The sequence below is a fragment of the Astatotilapia calliptera genome, chromosome 16 (assembly GCF_900246225.1).
Source record: "Astatotilapia calliptera chromosome 16, fAstCal1.2, whole genome shotgun sequence".
In the NCBI taxonomy this organism is placed as follows: Eukaryota; Metazoa; Chordata; class Actinopteri; order Cichliformes; family Cichlidae; genus Astatotilapia; species Astatotilapia calliptera.
The window spans coordinates 10,472,311-10,488,150 of record NC_039317.1 but is presented as its reverse complement, the minus strand read 5'-3'; the positions used below and the strand labels follow the sequence as shown (position 1 = coordinate 10,488,150).

Sequence of the window (15,840 nt, the reverse complement as noted above, 5' to 3'; positions counted from 1 at the left end):
ATTTTCCTTCGCTCCTTTTTCAGTACCCTCCCTCACATTTATTTCTTGGCGCTTCGCTTTCTACAACGCGTCAAAACACACTGAGCAGTTTTCCGTGTGTGTATCTCAACATCCCTCTGCTCTCTTTGCTTCCTGACATTTCTTTTTCCTCTTTGTCCCTCTCTTTTTCACAGGGAAAAACCCAAAGACTGACAGTGACAGAAAGACAGCTGTGCATGTGTTTATGCGGATGGATGCATCAGAGAGCTTTAAACAGGAAGTGATTTGTAGATATAAACAACTCTCCTCTATCCTTGCCCACAGTCACCCTGCATGGCACCCACTCAACTTTAAACTACTCTGTGTTTTCACTTATTCAAATCCAAAATCCTCTCCACGCTCTAGCGTCTGCAGTTCCAGCACCAAAGACCTTGTCGACTTTGCAGTGAAGTTCACCGTTAAAATCCCATATTGGTCGCATTAACTCTGACAACAAATACGAGCACACTCTCACGTGCTTTAAGCAAATGCGTCTTTTTTCCAAGGTCATCATTTACTACCTTTAACTGATACAGACCCTTTATTCAGCTGCTCACTTCTACGCCTCTTTCTCTGATGTTTTAGCTCCTGTCTCTTTAAGACCTTTTGTAAAATTCTACTTTCCTCAGATTGGCCTGGAAGCCTTCTGATGTGCATCATGTGCACATCAGTGATGTGCACTCCTCGCTTGTGAGCTGTATTTCCCGTACTTACAACAAACTTGATTATAGCTCCTTATAAAATACATCCTCAAGTATCAGTCAAGTGATTGCTTCCTTTAAAAAGTTAAACTTCTGATTATAGTCAGATTATTCAAGTTAAACACGATCCATTAAATGTACATACACTAACCTACAAAGCCATGTGACCTTAATACTTTACCGTGACACACGTGGGACCTTTACTTTGTATAACCTTGTGAAATACAAAGAGAACTACACACCACATTGTTACAAGCAGCGTCGCAATAGCATAGCCAAAAATACCTTTTTTCCTTTCTTGTACAAAAAGCTCATTCTGATGCATGTTTGCAATTGACAGAAATCAATGTAGGCGCTCCATTTAATAATAAAAAATCCTTGTGCTGCTCAATGCCTACTAGCCTAGTTTAGCAAAATAGCTAAATGCATTCTCTATTACCTGTGACACTAGTAACATTTTATTTGATTGAGATGCCTTTAGATTATATATGTAAACTAACAGTTGTCAAAAGCTTCTTGCATCCACATTACCAACAATTATTCAACCAAAGAACTTCTATATAAAGAAAAGAAAAGCATGTCTTTTCCCCGGTTCAGGGGTTTTTGCACACTGCTCCTTGCCACAGCCTTCTGATCACATACTCTGACATGGCTAATGCAGACTGTCAATTAGTCTTTTTCCGCCTTGATTATTTTGCTGGAATGCTTTGGGCCATTTTCTTGATGAATGACCCATTTTCAGTCAGGCTTCAAACCCATATCCAACAACATGACATTCTACTGAAGAATGTCTCGATAAGCCTGATTCGTTGGTTCCTTTCATTATGCAAAGTCCTCAATGTTCTAATAGTTAATATCGGTCAATAATGTTAGTGTTAGAAAAAAGTTTCTTTTAGTTGGATGCAGTGTTGCCTTTTCACCAAATATGGTTATTTTAGTGGTAACAAAACAGCTCCACTGTTGGCTCATCTGTTTGGAGAATAGATTTCCAGAACGCTGAAACTGTCCAGAGGTAAAGTTGACACAGTAAGTGGACATTCCCAATAATGTTAACTCTATTAAATTTGCCTTTCATGTGTGAAGTATCCACGTGTATCAGATCAGGAAGGCAGATGAGCAGATGTTGTGATGTTATGGTACCTAGCTTTTACCTGATCTATTTGTTTCACTGTGTTCAGAAGATACTCTATTTCTTGCCTCATAGTAGATAGATGGGCTTTCAGATAGATTTCAGAGATTGCTTTATAGCTTTCTCCAATAATGTGCTGAGACCAAAGTGCTCTCACTTTCCTTTTCCCGACACTCTCTGAGATCCCGTTCCCTCTTATATGGTTCATTTTTATAGGTACACCTTCATAAGACTAAATTAGCCTTCTTCTTCTGGCTATTGCAGGTGGCTCCCGAGCTCTTTTCTAACTGTTTTTGCATCAAGTGAAACCCCAGCTGTGTTGAGCAGGTAGCCATATAAGGCTAATGCAGGCTTTGGACCCTTGAATGTCTTCCCCTTGCTCGTTCTCCCATCTCTTCTTTACCATTTTAATTTTTGTTTATTGGTAAATGGACTAGTTCCTTAATAGTACTTCTCTTCTCTACTTGAGCACTCAATGTGTGTTATAGAACTTGCCTAATTCAACCATTTATACAAGCACATACAAGCTTTCTTTCACATGCATTCATACCCTGATCAACATATTGGAGAGCAACTTGGGCTTTAGTATCTTGTCTGGAAACTGGAGCAGCCAAAGACTGAACCATTAACCTTTTGATGAGTGGATGACCTCCTCTGCCTCCTGAGCTACAGCCACCACTATTGATCATTCAAATACCAATATATCGGCAAATGTATAGTATTGGCCTACTGATCAATCAGTCAGGCTCTAACAGTTACTTTTTGTACCTATGCTAATTCTCTTTGCATTCAGCTTTTTACTACTTCCTACAATTACATGGATCAGATTTTTTTAAATATTATAGAAATGGATCTGTTATTTTCACACAACACTGCGCTGTAAAGGCAGGCACCATAATACATTCTTCCTGTATTAGCTGTTTTTTTATTACTACAAAATTTCACGTTATACTCTGAGGTGAAGAGACATAACTTTTGCCGTCTCTCTATTTTTGAACCCTCCAAGGCCAAAAGACGCACAAGTGTGGAGAAATGATAACAATAACAAGTGTGTGTACAGAGCCACATGTGCTTTGTCTCTTTCGCTCTCACTCACACAAACTCCTGACCAGCAGCTGTGATGAGGTCTGTACTCGGAGAGATGTGGCACCAGTGGCTGAATGATACTGGAAGACAGAGGGCCCTTAGTGGTTAGCAACTGATCACACACAAAATCCACATAACCACAAGGGATGCTTTGTTATTACTCTTGACGGGTTTCCAGGAGTACAGTGCAAGCAAATCATTGTTCACATCTCGGCACAGCAGGGGGTGGCCGAAAATTAGAGTGAAGTCAGAACAATGATGCCTTGGAAAACAACAAAAATCAAAGTGGTGGCAAATGGAAGAAAGTTGCCGGGACTGGCAAGGTTAAGATGCAGAACAAGGAGAGCGGATTGCAGGAGGGCAAGAGGCAGACTGGGATAATGGATGAGAGCCACATTCCTGTGCACTTCTAAACCTTTATGTTTTCACCTCATTATGATTTTAAAAGGCTTTTAAAAGGAGACCTATTATTATAACCAGCTCTATGTTTTTATTATGATACTCCAGCTACTCAAGTAGCTTTGCATAATTCAGCTTAAAAGAATCCTACTGACGCTTTATACAGTCCCTCGTTTTAACCTGACACAAGCCATTTTAGGCTCGTTTCACTGCTAATCATTTAGCATCAGACCTTTCCAGACAGCTATTATGTAGCAATTGTTGTTGTATATGGTTCAACTAATATCCCGGGTGTTCTCTTATCCAAGTTTGGGCCAGATAGAAACGTTAGTTTTCCTCTCTGCAGGACTGTCTAATCCCTGCAATGCTGGCCAGTAACAACGTTGGCTACTTCACATCTCAGTCAATTCACCATGGCTGAACTCAGGCCATCCAGAGGACAGCACACTCACTGGGGATGTTACATTTCATGATGTTCCCCAAATATTTGTCACAAAGTATAAAGTATTACTTACACGGTCGGAATCTATGATAAACACTTCTTGATGAATATCTTCAGATGTAGAAAATCAGAAAGCCAGCCAAAGGGTCTTTACAAACATTGACATAACTGGGTGTCATTACTGCCGACGTGAATTATAATTTTACTGAATGTACGTTTACCCTTAGCCAGCAGTTTTAAATTTCCCTCAGTGTCGCCTGCTCTGGCCCCTGGAAGACAATTGACTATGGTTGCTGGAGTCTCCAGCTTCGCATGTCTCAGAACAGAATCGCCAATTACCAGAGTTTGATTCCCGACGGGTGTGTCGCAGAGTGGGGAAAAGCGGTTAGACACATGAACAGGTTGGGGGTGTACCTGGGGCTTCTGTTTAAGACTATGCTTCCTCCTCACCATCACCCAGCCATCCTGTTTCCCCGGCTGCTCAGGGTCCTTCCGGAGCCTACGCTACCTTTGGATGCACCGGCTACAGAGGCCTGGGTAGCTACAGGTTCTTCAAGGGTACGAAGCCGAGTCTCCAATGCAGTAATCCTGGCCTCCAGAGCTCGAATAGCATAGTGGTTACATTATTTGTTTCAGACAGAGCCAGATGAATATATCTCCATCAAGTTGCTTGTGAAAAAGAATTAGATAATGCATTAATTCCTGTCTCACTTCTTAAACATCTGTGATGTTTAGGAAACTCGATGGCTCCTGGAAACGCTGCTGCAATTTTAATTTTAGTCAACTTGTGAGGCATCAAGGCTCTACGCTCAAAACACTACAGCAACAGAGATGGAGAGAGATGGTGTCCTTCAGCACTCCAGCAGTGAGCAGTCAGCCAACACGCAGGCCTGTCAGGGAGACATCCAACCAAGCCTTCCCCTGAGCTCGATCCTGAAAACCTGTGTGTCTGCGTGTGTTTGTTTTCATTCACTGCTAATCCTACACCCCACTCCCCAGCCTGACTGGCATGTCTACCACAGAGTGCATGTTTTGCCTTCTGGTCTGTTACACAGTAATGTCGTAAGCTAATTTCTGATGGTTTGCTAGGGAAAATTGATATTACAGCCTGAGCCTAATGTGTTTAACTTGATTGAGATTAACGTCCCCTTTGCTCACTCTTTATACGTGATGAAGCAGCGTCTGGCAGCTGCCTCAGCAACTACAACCTGAATTATAACTCATGAATGAGCCTGAATGATGAGGTGGGAACAGTTTAAGACTTTCAAGTTTTGCTGTGTATTCAGGCGTCTTTCTGCTGATTCTTTTTTTGAAAGATACTCTGGTCTTCAACCAATTTTGTTACTTAATTTGTATTAGCGAGAAAAAAATTAAAGCGAATGAACTAACAAGCAAGTTTGTGCATTTTAAACCAGCTCACATTGCTCTTACTACACTCTTCTCTGTGCCCCTCCACCCTTAAAAAGCAACAGAGGGCTTTTCTCTGAGGCCCTACACATACAATTATTTGCTTATTAAACTGGAAAAGGAGGACAAGCTATTTCTGGCAACAGGGGTCAAGAGGTGACTGGCTGCTGGAAGGTTTTCAGGGTTTGGATGGGCGTGAAACTCTCCCAGATAGATTGTGAGGGGAAAAGATGAACAACAGCGGTTCAGAGGTAACAGACATACACTTGTGTAATCCTGTCAGCCATGACTCCAAAACATTTGATCACCAGAGATCCCAACACTTGTTGTAGTTGCTTAATAAAAATGTTGTTGCAAATGTGCATGAGTTCTCGAGGTCTGCTAATAAGGTTGCTGTTCTTTGAGAACAGGTTCAGTACTGACAGATTACCAGGAACTGCGACACAGACTAGAACAACACGATTTTTTTGACTGGATAAAAATTGGACCAAAAAACTCAAGAATACCCAGGTCCAAAACAAACATTTGTCCAGTGACTTGTTTTGCAGGTCATACCTGTCACCATCTCCCCTCACTCCCTGTCTGTACTCAGTGTTCTCACACATATCTAGAGTGACGCCACAAACTCCTCCTGTGCAGCCGAATATTGTTTGGAACCCATGGGCATTACTTTATATTCTAGTGGACACAGCAAATTTTTCAAACATATTAAATATGTAAGGTACGGAGAAAGGTGACAGATTTAATGAAAGTGTTACGATACTAATGTTTCCGTGTACATATATACATATAATTTCATATAAGAGCCATTTGATGAATTCAACGCCCTTTAAAGCTTCTTAGAGGAGAACAAACTGATATAATGATCTCTGCTGTTAGCTACATTTAAGGTCCTGAGCTAAAAGCTAAAAGGTGCAACTGCTGCATCAGTGCAAAAGTTTGGACAAGGAGTGACTTAGGTGTGTGTGTGTGTGTGTGTGTGTGTGTGTGTGTGTGTGTGTGTGTGTGTGTGTGTGTGTGTGTGTGTGTGTGTGTGTGTGTGTGTGTGTGTGTGTGTGTGTGTGTGTTGTGTGTGTGTGTGTGTGTGTGTGTTTTGATGTGGTGTTCTGCAATAACAGGGGTGTGTGTACCCACAGACATGTAACTTGTGTGGGTGTTGCAGGCACGTGAGCATTTGTTGTCATAGTAATGTGAGATGTGAAGGAAGCAGCCGCGTCCTTTCACTTCACGTTCACTGAAGGTAAAGGGTAACATATTTCAAGTAAAAAGCTCTGTTGGTTTCATCTCAAGAGATCCCAGTTTGTGTGTGTAGACGGAGGAAAAATGTGTGACTCCTTCACTTTGAACACTATGTCACTCCTGCTTTGTATTTATAAATTAAAAGTGCAATCCTACTAGAAAATGATGCATAAATCAGACTTTATCAGTTTTTACATCTCTTTGTATGTTTGAGTCTCTCTGTGGTGGTTTTGAGCTTTGAGGTCAGCTTTAGTGTCTCTGTGGTTGTTTTGTTCATCTTCTTTTAAACTTTGACGAACTTGTAACTTAAAAAACATCAGAGCAGTCATTTCAAATTTCTTAAGACGCTTTAGTTCTTAATGAATCTGGTTGCTGGTGGGGATGATTTCCTAAGAAGTAACACAACAACCCCCACATTCAATTAATTCACAATAACTGTCATTGTCCATATAGTTATAGCCACATATTTCTATATGGTTTCACTACACCAAAAGGTAAGACTATAGCTTTGATATTAACAAACTTTCTTATTATCAGAGGATGTGAAAGGTCTTTTCCTCCTAAACACAGGTCAACAATGAGCAGTGTATCACAGTCACTTTATGAATCAGGGAAAGTTGGGGTTTTCGGTGGATCATAATCCAATTTGTTTTTGATTGTTAGCAGTAATTGACATCCTGACACATTTCCATTAATTACAGTGGCTGTCACCGACATCACGCTTCTCATCCGTCCATCTTTTTATCTACTTCCTCTGCCGGCAGCTGTCAAAGGACTCTGTGTTCAGCTGGGTCACCCAGATGGGGCTGACTCTCTCTGCCTGTGTACACCCCTGATGAGGGCCAGAATCGTCACCATCCCATGTGACTTGACTGCTGACATGAAATATGGGAATGACCTGATAGCATCAGATGGGAAGCGGACTCAGAAGGTCATAAACCTCAGTGTTTGCCTCTAATGTGAAGGAAGGACTACAGCACAAACATCACAATATAGAAACTGGGAGCAAAATTTTGTCTTCACAAACTGAAAGCACTCACAGTTACAGAAAAAACTAATAATAACTAATATATTACACTGTCTGAGACGCGCATAAAGATGTTGATTTAGGGGCGTCGATGTAATGTGCATATATATCTCCACATTTAGTCCACAGTTAGAGAAGCCCTAGCACTGAAAAAGGGTAACTGACCTGCTGCAAGCACATGCTGCAAGAAACAGTGAAATTATAGGATTTATTTTGGGGGGGGGCTTTCTTGAGACACAACACTGGAGAGTAAGACAGGAACAGACAGAGGTAAATGACCCCAAGGCAGAACCCAGACCTCACAACAGCAATAGCCTAAAAGTATATGAGTCACCTGCCCACCCAGGTGGGCTACACCAGTGATACACAAACTACGAAATTTTAGTGACGTTTGATCTCATTTATTCATTTCTTGCATTGTGAATTTTTCATACAGGCAGGAGAAGAAGCTTAAACTTTGTAATGTCCTCCTGATTGCCACACTCCTTTTGTCCTCTGGGGTAAAAAATGACCCCAGGACAACAGGAGGGTTAAAATTGTACTTAAGTAGCTCGGTACCTGGAGTTTTATTAACATACACTGCTGCTACAAGTCAAGTGACATGTGAGCCGAGGTGGAGAGGATCCTGCTGAGCAGATATGTTAGACATCCCTCAAACACGATCCTCCTCACTCAGCTCCTTGTGAAAGTTTAGTGACCTGCAACCCGAGCACAGGTGAGGCTGGAGCAGCATGTCAGAGGTCAGGGGGCCAGCAGGTGAGGGGTCGTTCCAGCGTAAGCCGAGGTGAGTTTGAGTTTAGAGACGAGGGTGAACCAGGTAACATTTATTTACAGTGTGAGCCAGGATGGAAGTACGCATAGTGCAGGGAAGCACAGTGAAGAAGATCTTATCAGAGCATTTCATCCATAAACAACTCGCATTCTTTCACCCTTGCTGTGCACGATCCTCTCCCTGCAGCTGGCTCAGAACTGTGCACATTTTGCTCAGCTCATTTGTTTGTTCAAATGATAAAGACACAAACTGTGGACTTATCTTTTAGGTACATGTTACCTAAAAGATAAAATACACTACAGGCATTATAAGCTAGAAGTGTGCTATGACATGCGTGGGTGCTGGCATGCATCCGCGCCATGAAAATTCTTGGATGGCACTGGGAAGGTGCAGTGGTCCGTGAACCCTGGCGTCACAGGGACTGGAAAGTCAAAACATTTAAAAGCAAGCTGTGACATTTTATTCCCAAAATTTTCGTCCCTGCAGCTTCACTGGCTTCCTCCTGAGGAGGCGTGTCACTTGTTGAGCCATTTCCCAACCGTGAATGAATCAAAGTGGATCCAACGGATCCAGTGTTTGGCGTTCGGGCTCATGTTCTCATGACTTAACGGGAAAACTGAGCCAGAACAACAAGTAATAAATGAATAAATAAACAGTGTGGCAGGCTGGGTTGGCGTTACACTACCTTAATGATGCTGCTCCGGCGAGGTGCCGCCTTCACCGACTCCAGCAGGATGGTATCAGTGTCCTGGCCGCCGCCGCCGCCGCCGGGGAGGATGACACCGCTGCGCCGACCGCGGGGCGCTCTCTGTGGAATATAGTCGGGCGCTTCGTCGCTGCACAGCCCATCTCCACATCCATCACGCTCAGACATGTCGACGAGGATACGGAGGAGTTGATTTAAAAGTAATTTGAGAGGGAAAATTAATCAACTCGTCGGATCTGACCCGAATAAAGTTTGCCTCTGCTGTGCCTGGATGCCATTTAAAGATGAAACGAGTCCTGTCTTCAGCACCGACAGCAGCAGCAGCTCTGTCCGCCTGGAGGAAACTAAGCACCCCGGTTTCCTTGATTGTGAGCAGACTCTCTCAGTCGCTGAGCACAAATCCGCGCTGACTTCAGGCTGTTAGTCGGAGCTGATCTCCACAGTCCATGTCCGCTCCAATCAGAGCATCACATGCGCGCGCAGACACACTTGGATGAAAGCTGAACTGATGCGTCCCCCGGAGACGCGCAACAAGTCCTCTCCGTCTCCCGTCCGCCTCCTCTGCTGCTCGAACAGCGGGACTACATGGGAGCGCGCGTAAAGCTTCGGGGAGCGCCTTTTCTTTCTTCCTTTCTTTTTTTTCTGCTGCTGAAGAGAAAATGTTGGAGGACACTTCAGAGTAGAGCCTGCGTGGCTGCGCAGCTCCCCTGCCTTCTTCCCACAGCGCGAGGACGTCAAAGTGCGGAGAGGAGCAAACCTAAGCCTCCTGGCAGCGCGTCGCTCTCACTGAAACAGCCGCTCCGGCTGTGCTGACCAACAAGAGCCCACTTTTGACGAGGACGCGGAACACAACTGACAGTCGCGCCGCCTCTCGCCCGCGAACCCCTCCCTTCACCGCTTCCACCCAGCTCCTCCCACACGCCGGCCAAAAAGCACGAATGACGCGCGGAGCAGCCAGTGCGCGCGGCGGCTGGGGAGATCCGAGCCACTCAGAGCCTCCGATAGGTGGACGACCGAGTTCACGGGACCGAGAGAGACTCCTAACACTTCGTGGGGAGGAGCTGACAGGACATTATGTGGGCTAATGTATTGGTTGTATTTCCCAGCTGAGCCTAAATTTAAACCATTTTATCCGCACAGAGTTAGCAAATCATGTCCGATGTGCTGAAATGGATCATATATTTGATTCTAATTAAGCTCAGCTCCTGGATTAGAGGAGGAACAGATTTTACGCATTCAGTTTAGGCAGGTTTTCAGTGTAAATGAATGCTTTTATCAAAATGTTGTTTCTGGTGTTTTTCTTCGCTTACCTCAAAACTAGATGCAAGCAGAGCAAAAGAAAAGTGATGTGTTGACTCTGACTATAGTCTGATGTTTTATTGGCAAAGAATTCATAAATAAACTGGCCAAACAATAACAATGAATAATAAAAGTAACATTTAGGTTCAGGTCTGATATGACGGGAAAAAAAGCCTTTATACCTAATGCTGTTAGACATCCCAGGTTACACATATAAGTCCCAAATATTGTAGAACATAGCCTGAAAACCAGATAATGAAACTAAAAAAAATCCACTGAGCCTCTCACATCGAATCTGAACTTCTTTTTTTAGTGTAAAACATATTTTTGACCCACTGAGAGGAATGCGGGGAAATGGGAATTTCCCATCAAAACAAGCCATTTCATCAAACTACCCAGGAGGACCAACCCGTCTTCTGGGTTTCATGGTCAGGCAACTGAGAACTGAGACAGATGTGCTTCAAGCCTGACCTATGACCTCTGACCTTTTCAGTGGATGCTGATTTAGAGTGACAGGCAACCAGTAATGACTAGTGCAGAGGTGCAATAAAAGTGTGTTACATTATTCATTCATTACAGCAGCAGCCTCTTCCAGGGAGGTCAGAGATCAGGGTCAAGAGGCAGCAACAGGGATTTACTGCTCTCTCAGTGACGTATAAACAGGGTGAACTGATGCAGACAGATGCCACAAAGTATTGGGAAAGACGGATGCAAAACACCCATCCATTTATTGTCTCGGGCGAGGTAAACCCCGGACAGCTGACAGCCTAACACACACGTCCTTGGACTGTGGAAGGAAGCCGGAACCCCAGCCAACCACATTATTCAAAGCAGGTGACAGGTGCTGACCATCTGATTTAGATACTACAGACAGAAATCATCAAGTTGGAAGCTTAAAGAAAGGGTAGAATTTATCTGGGAGAAAAATTAACAAGTCTTCATTTCATTAAAAACAAAAGGTATGATCAGTGTCTACATAATTCATCCTCTGGGGAACAAGAATATCTGAGACATCTCAGGGCTCTCACTGCCTCGACATTTTATTAATAACCTAACATAAACCACCATGAGGTGCTGAAGAAAAGTCAGGAGATCCTCATAATCCATAGGATTCATCCTCTGGGGAACGTGGCTATCATGTCATTAAAAGCAGCACTGCTAAGCAAAGGGATTATCATCATACATCGAAAGTGTTTGCTCGTCGTTTCCTTTTTTACCTACCACGTGGAAAATCCCTGGTTCAATCCTGGTAGGAGACACAAATCTCTCTGGAGTTGTGGCAGGAAGGCTATCTGGTGTAAAAAAAAGAAAAAAAAAGAAAAAAAGAAAGAAAATCTGTTGGTTCAAACATGTGAAGCTACCTGCTGTGAGTAAGGGAGCAGCTGAAAGTCACTTTATCGGATTCATCCTCTGGGAGTCATGAATATATGTGTTAAGTGTCATGGCAGTCAACTCCAAATACTTTCAAAAATTATTTTTAATTCGAACTCATCATGAAATCCAAACAGTCTTATTCGAGGAGCCTAAAAATCCCAGTTTAAATAATAAATAATGTGAAATTTGACTGCGTTTAAACAGGTGTGACTGTGAGCCTCTGCCATTATATATCAACAATATTCCTGTTTAAGCAGATCCTGCAGAGAGAGTATACTTACAATGCTCATGTGAAATAATATACCTTTATGCCACAAAGCCAACATGAAAGAGTCCTAAATCCCAGCTGAACTTCAGCACCTTTCTCATGTAGTGGAAACACTTTGAAGCTGGTCGAGATTTGGCTTAAACTCACTGAATCCCCTGAATTATTATTTGAAGGTGTTCCCAACTGAGTAGATATGAATGTGTGTGTGTGTGTGTATGGCTGGACCTTTAGCCACACAGCTGTGGAATTTGGTCAGTGGGTGAGGCCTATTAGTGCATAAAGCTGGCCAGTGGCACCTCGCTGCTAGTAAGTATGCAAGCTGGTTTGTTCGGAGAAAGAAGGAATTCATTTGTTTATATTTTCCCATAAAAGGAGAGGAGGCACAGATTGTTGCCTTGTAGTTTCCAGGTTTCATGAAAACTAAGCCCATCCCAAGGAAGCTGATGACTTTTAAAGAAAACATTATTATATATCAACAAATTTTATTTGTTATATACTCAAATGCCACATAAAACTGCCACTTTGTATTCATTTTCATCATGAACAGCAACGTAAAGGTATATCACATGAAAAGAGTACAACCAGACATTTACCACACCTCCATCCATCCATTTGCTTCCGCTTATCCTTTTTTCAGGGTCGCGGGGGGCGCTGAAGCTTATCCCAGCTGTCATAGGGCGAGAGGCGGGGTACACCCTGGACAGGTCGCCAGTCTGTCGCAGGGCTAACACACAGAGACAGACAATCACACTCACATTCACTCCCGCATTCACATCTATGGGCAATTTAGATTTTCAATTAACCTATCCCCACAAAGTGCATGTCTTTGGACTGTGGGAGGAAGCCGGAGTACCCGGGGAGAACCCACGCAAACACGGGGAGAACATGCAAACTCCACACAGAAAGATGGTGTGGAGATGGTGGAATTGAACTCACATTTACCACACCTTCAAATCTATTTATAGTAGTATAAGGTGTATGAGATTAGGCCTATTAGGCCTATTTAAACTATGAATTCTCCAACATATCAGATGCTGCCTGAACATATTGTGACACCAGCTGTCTGAAAATTGCAGATTCCAAAGTAGATGTTTGATCTGGATAATGATCTTAAGCTGACCAGCAAATCCACCAAGGAATGGCTCAGAAAGAATAAGTGGAGGCTTAATGAATGGCCTCGATTTTAATACTGTTGAAATGTCACGGGTGACTTTAAATAGCCGTGATTTTGACAGGAGCCTATCATATGTGTTGCAGCTGAAGGAATTTTACAAGGACAGCAGTGGTGCTATGGGTGAGCTCTGAGGGTCAGGGCCATCGAAAAAGTTAGCTGAATTCATACAATCATATTTTTACAAACATAAATATAATTATGTCATGCAGGTTGGTAATGAAAGTGTTAACGATCCACATTTGCAAGAAGTTATTGTTGGAATAACCCAGCTCGGGTTAATGCAGGTAACTGGTCTGTCTGAAGACACTAAGACCGCGGTGGTTAAGCAGATGATGAAGAGTGACATTTGTGATTTGGAGGCCAAGTCACACATTGGGAAGTACATGTGATGAGACTTGACTTTGAGCTACCTGCAGTTTAAATGAGTTTAAGTAACACAGACACCTGTTCACAGTGCACTTCAAGGAGCACAGATGATTATTTTCATGCCATGTGGGCTCGTCACCCCCGTCCACTCCTTTTGGATGGCAGTAACTGACCATGGAAACACTACACCTGGAACGCATTCCTACCTCTTCTTGGTTTGGTTCAGATGGCTGGGGTGACAGCCACACATAGCACTGGGACATACTGTGGTATGCACTAGATCAGCATCCTCCTCAGCCTTTGGGGGCAACCAGAGCAGCTACTCTTGTCTAGATAAGAGGAATGTTACACCATATACCCATTAATTTATTTAAAAGAACAATTTACTGACCACCGAACGACAGAAAAACTCCTGATCTGGCCAATATTGACCCCCTCTGAACCACCATGGGTTGCATCTGAGGCCTTGACACCACAGCACCTCCCTTTATTATCATTTCAAACTCTAGTTTCTGTTTAATAATTACGATTACGTCGTGTTTTGGTAGCGTTTGCTTGTGTTTCTTCATTCTGTCTATGAGCACGATACCTTGAGAAACTTTGAATGCATGCTGATAAAATGTGTTAGAGTTGCAGAGCGAGCCCATGTTAACATTAAAATCTGGCTTACAACCACCAAGGCCTTCAAGGTCATCTTAATGACTTATTGGTCCAAAACTGACAAAAAACCTTGAAACTTAGAAACTATAATTCTATGACACTAAGTGCGCCGTGTATTGTCTATATAATGTCTGTAAAATACTGTACAAGGGGGCGTCGGTTTAGCTCAGCAGGGTGAGTGGGCAACCACATGCCTTAAGGACCGCGAGCAGTATGCCCGGGTTCAAGTCCAACCCCCGACCTTTTGCTGCATGTCTTCCCCTCTCTCTCCCTGCTTTACTGTCTCTATCAAAACCAATATGGGTAGTGCTGTCATGTTTGACCTTTGACCCCTCCTTAAAGGGTAATAGATTGATCAGAAGGCCTTATTCCAAAATGTATTCAATTCATTTTTCACCTCAAAATTCTGCACACAATAACCCATAAATGACAAAAGTTTACTTGAAACTCTTGCAAATATATTAAATATTATATTTAAAAAATAGAATATACATCATTGCTTATATTTAAAACTTATAGGCAAACAGGAAATGCTGCATGGGGATTTTATTGTGACTTTGTACATTACTGTAACATAACTGTTAATTTATCATTTAAATAGATGTACAATAATCCTGAAGATTAAAAACTTTGTTCTCTCAATATTTATTGTTTCCCTTTTATTTTAAACGGTTCTCAATATTTGTTGCTGCTGCTGGCCGTTTATTTAGTTATTTATTATATCTTTTGTCAATAATATCTCTTTAAACTGAAAAGACCTTCAGGTATCTGCACAATGCACATAGACCACACAGCATTTTAATGAAATATATGCAAATACTTTTTCTCTTTTCTTTCTTTTTCAGTTGAATGTGTTGAAAATGTGTTGCACTCACTCTCAGTGCCTCCAGGTGTGCCAGTGCTGCTGATTTCATGAATCCACCTGTGCACCGTGAGAAAATCTCTTTCCTGCTTTGTGCACGTTTCTATCAAAGAGATGAATCCTACATTTTATAATCGTGGCTACGTTTGTCTGCGAGCACAACACATACATATGGTTGTTATTATGCATTGTGATTCAAGTTGAGGTCAGCTGTCTTCCCTTGAATTTGTTGTGTAGCAGGTGGCAGTTATGCAAACCACATCATTCTGTTTCTGCTGAATGAAGGTTGCTACACCAGTTCGAAAGCTCTTCCCATAAAGCAATGTTATAGAGATTATGGTATCTGTTCCTCCAGATACAGTTTTAAAGATTGTGTATGTTTTTTTTAAGTTACCACATTCCTTTGGTTGTACATTTCTGTTTACACGGTGTGTGTTTTTAATATGCACAGTAGCACGTACAATGTCAGGGTTTTTCAGGTGGGCGGAGGTGTAATCACCGTTGCTTGTTTTTAGACATGTAATAGATAGCGTGGTACTTATTGTTCTGGTTATGAAGCTTGTCTCCATGATAACCAGGAACATGGAGAAGCTTGTTTTACTGTTACTGGAGTTTAAATCTATTTTAGTACAAAATCATTCAAAGGAAAATCTCTACTGTAGATTTTAACTTTTCCATCCTATTTCATCTGTTCAAGGCTGTGTTTATATTAACAAAATAATTATAAAAGGAACAGCTTGACATTTTTGTATCATATTCTGCTGTATAAACAGTATATTGTGGAGCCAAAATGCAGGACGCTGGAGACTGGAGGTCAAGGAGGCAGCAGGCAGCGATGAAGGAGATGGGGCACGTCACGATTCTCCTCTGGAGGCTGGCAACCAGCGAGGAAGACCGTCAAGTGGTTCGGT

At 42.5% G+C, this 15,840-nt stretch overlaps 1 protein-coding gene across 1 annotated transcript in view; it reads right to left on the bottom strand.

Annotated features, from left to right (window-relative positions):
• plcl1 (phospholipase C like 1) overlaps positions 1-10,036 on the bottom strand; it is a 127,602-nt gene extending 117,566 nt beyond the window's left edge. Inside the window, exon 1 of the mRNA XM_026146001.1 lies at positions 8,906-10,036. Within this exon, the coding sequence (XP_026001786.1) occupies positions 8,906-9,094 (189 nt within the window). The 5' untranslated portion in view covers positions 9,095-10,036. The remainder of the gene's footprint in view (positions 1-8,905) is intronic.
• Between the last annotated feature and the right edge of the window lie 5,804 nt (positions 10,037-15,840).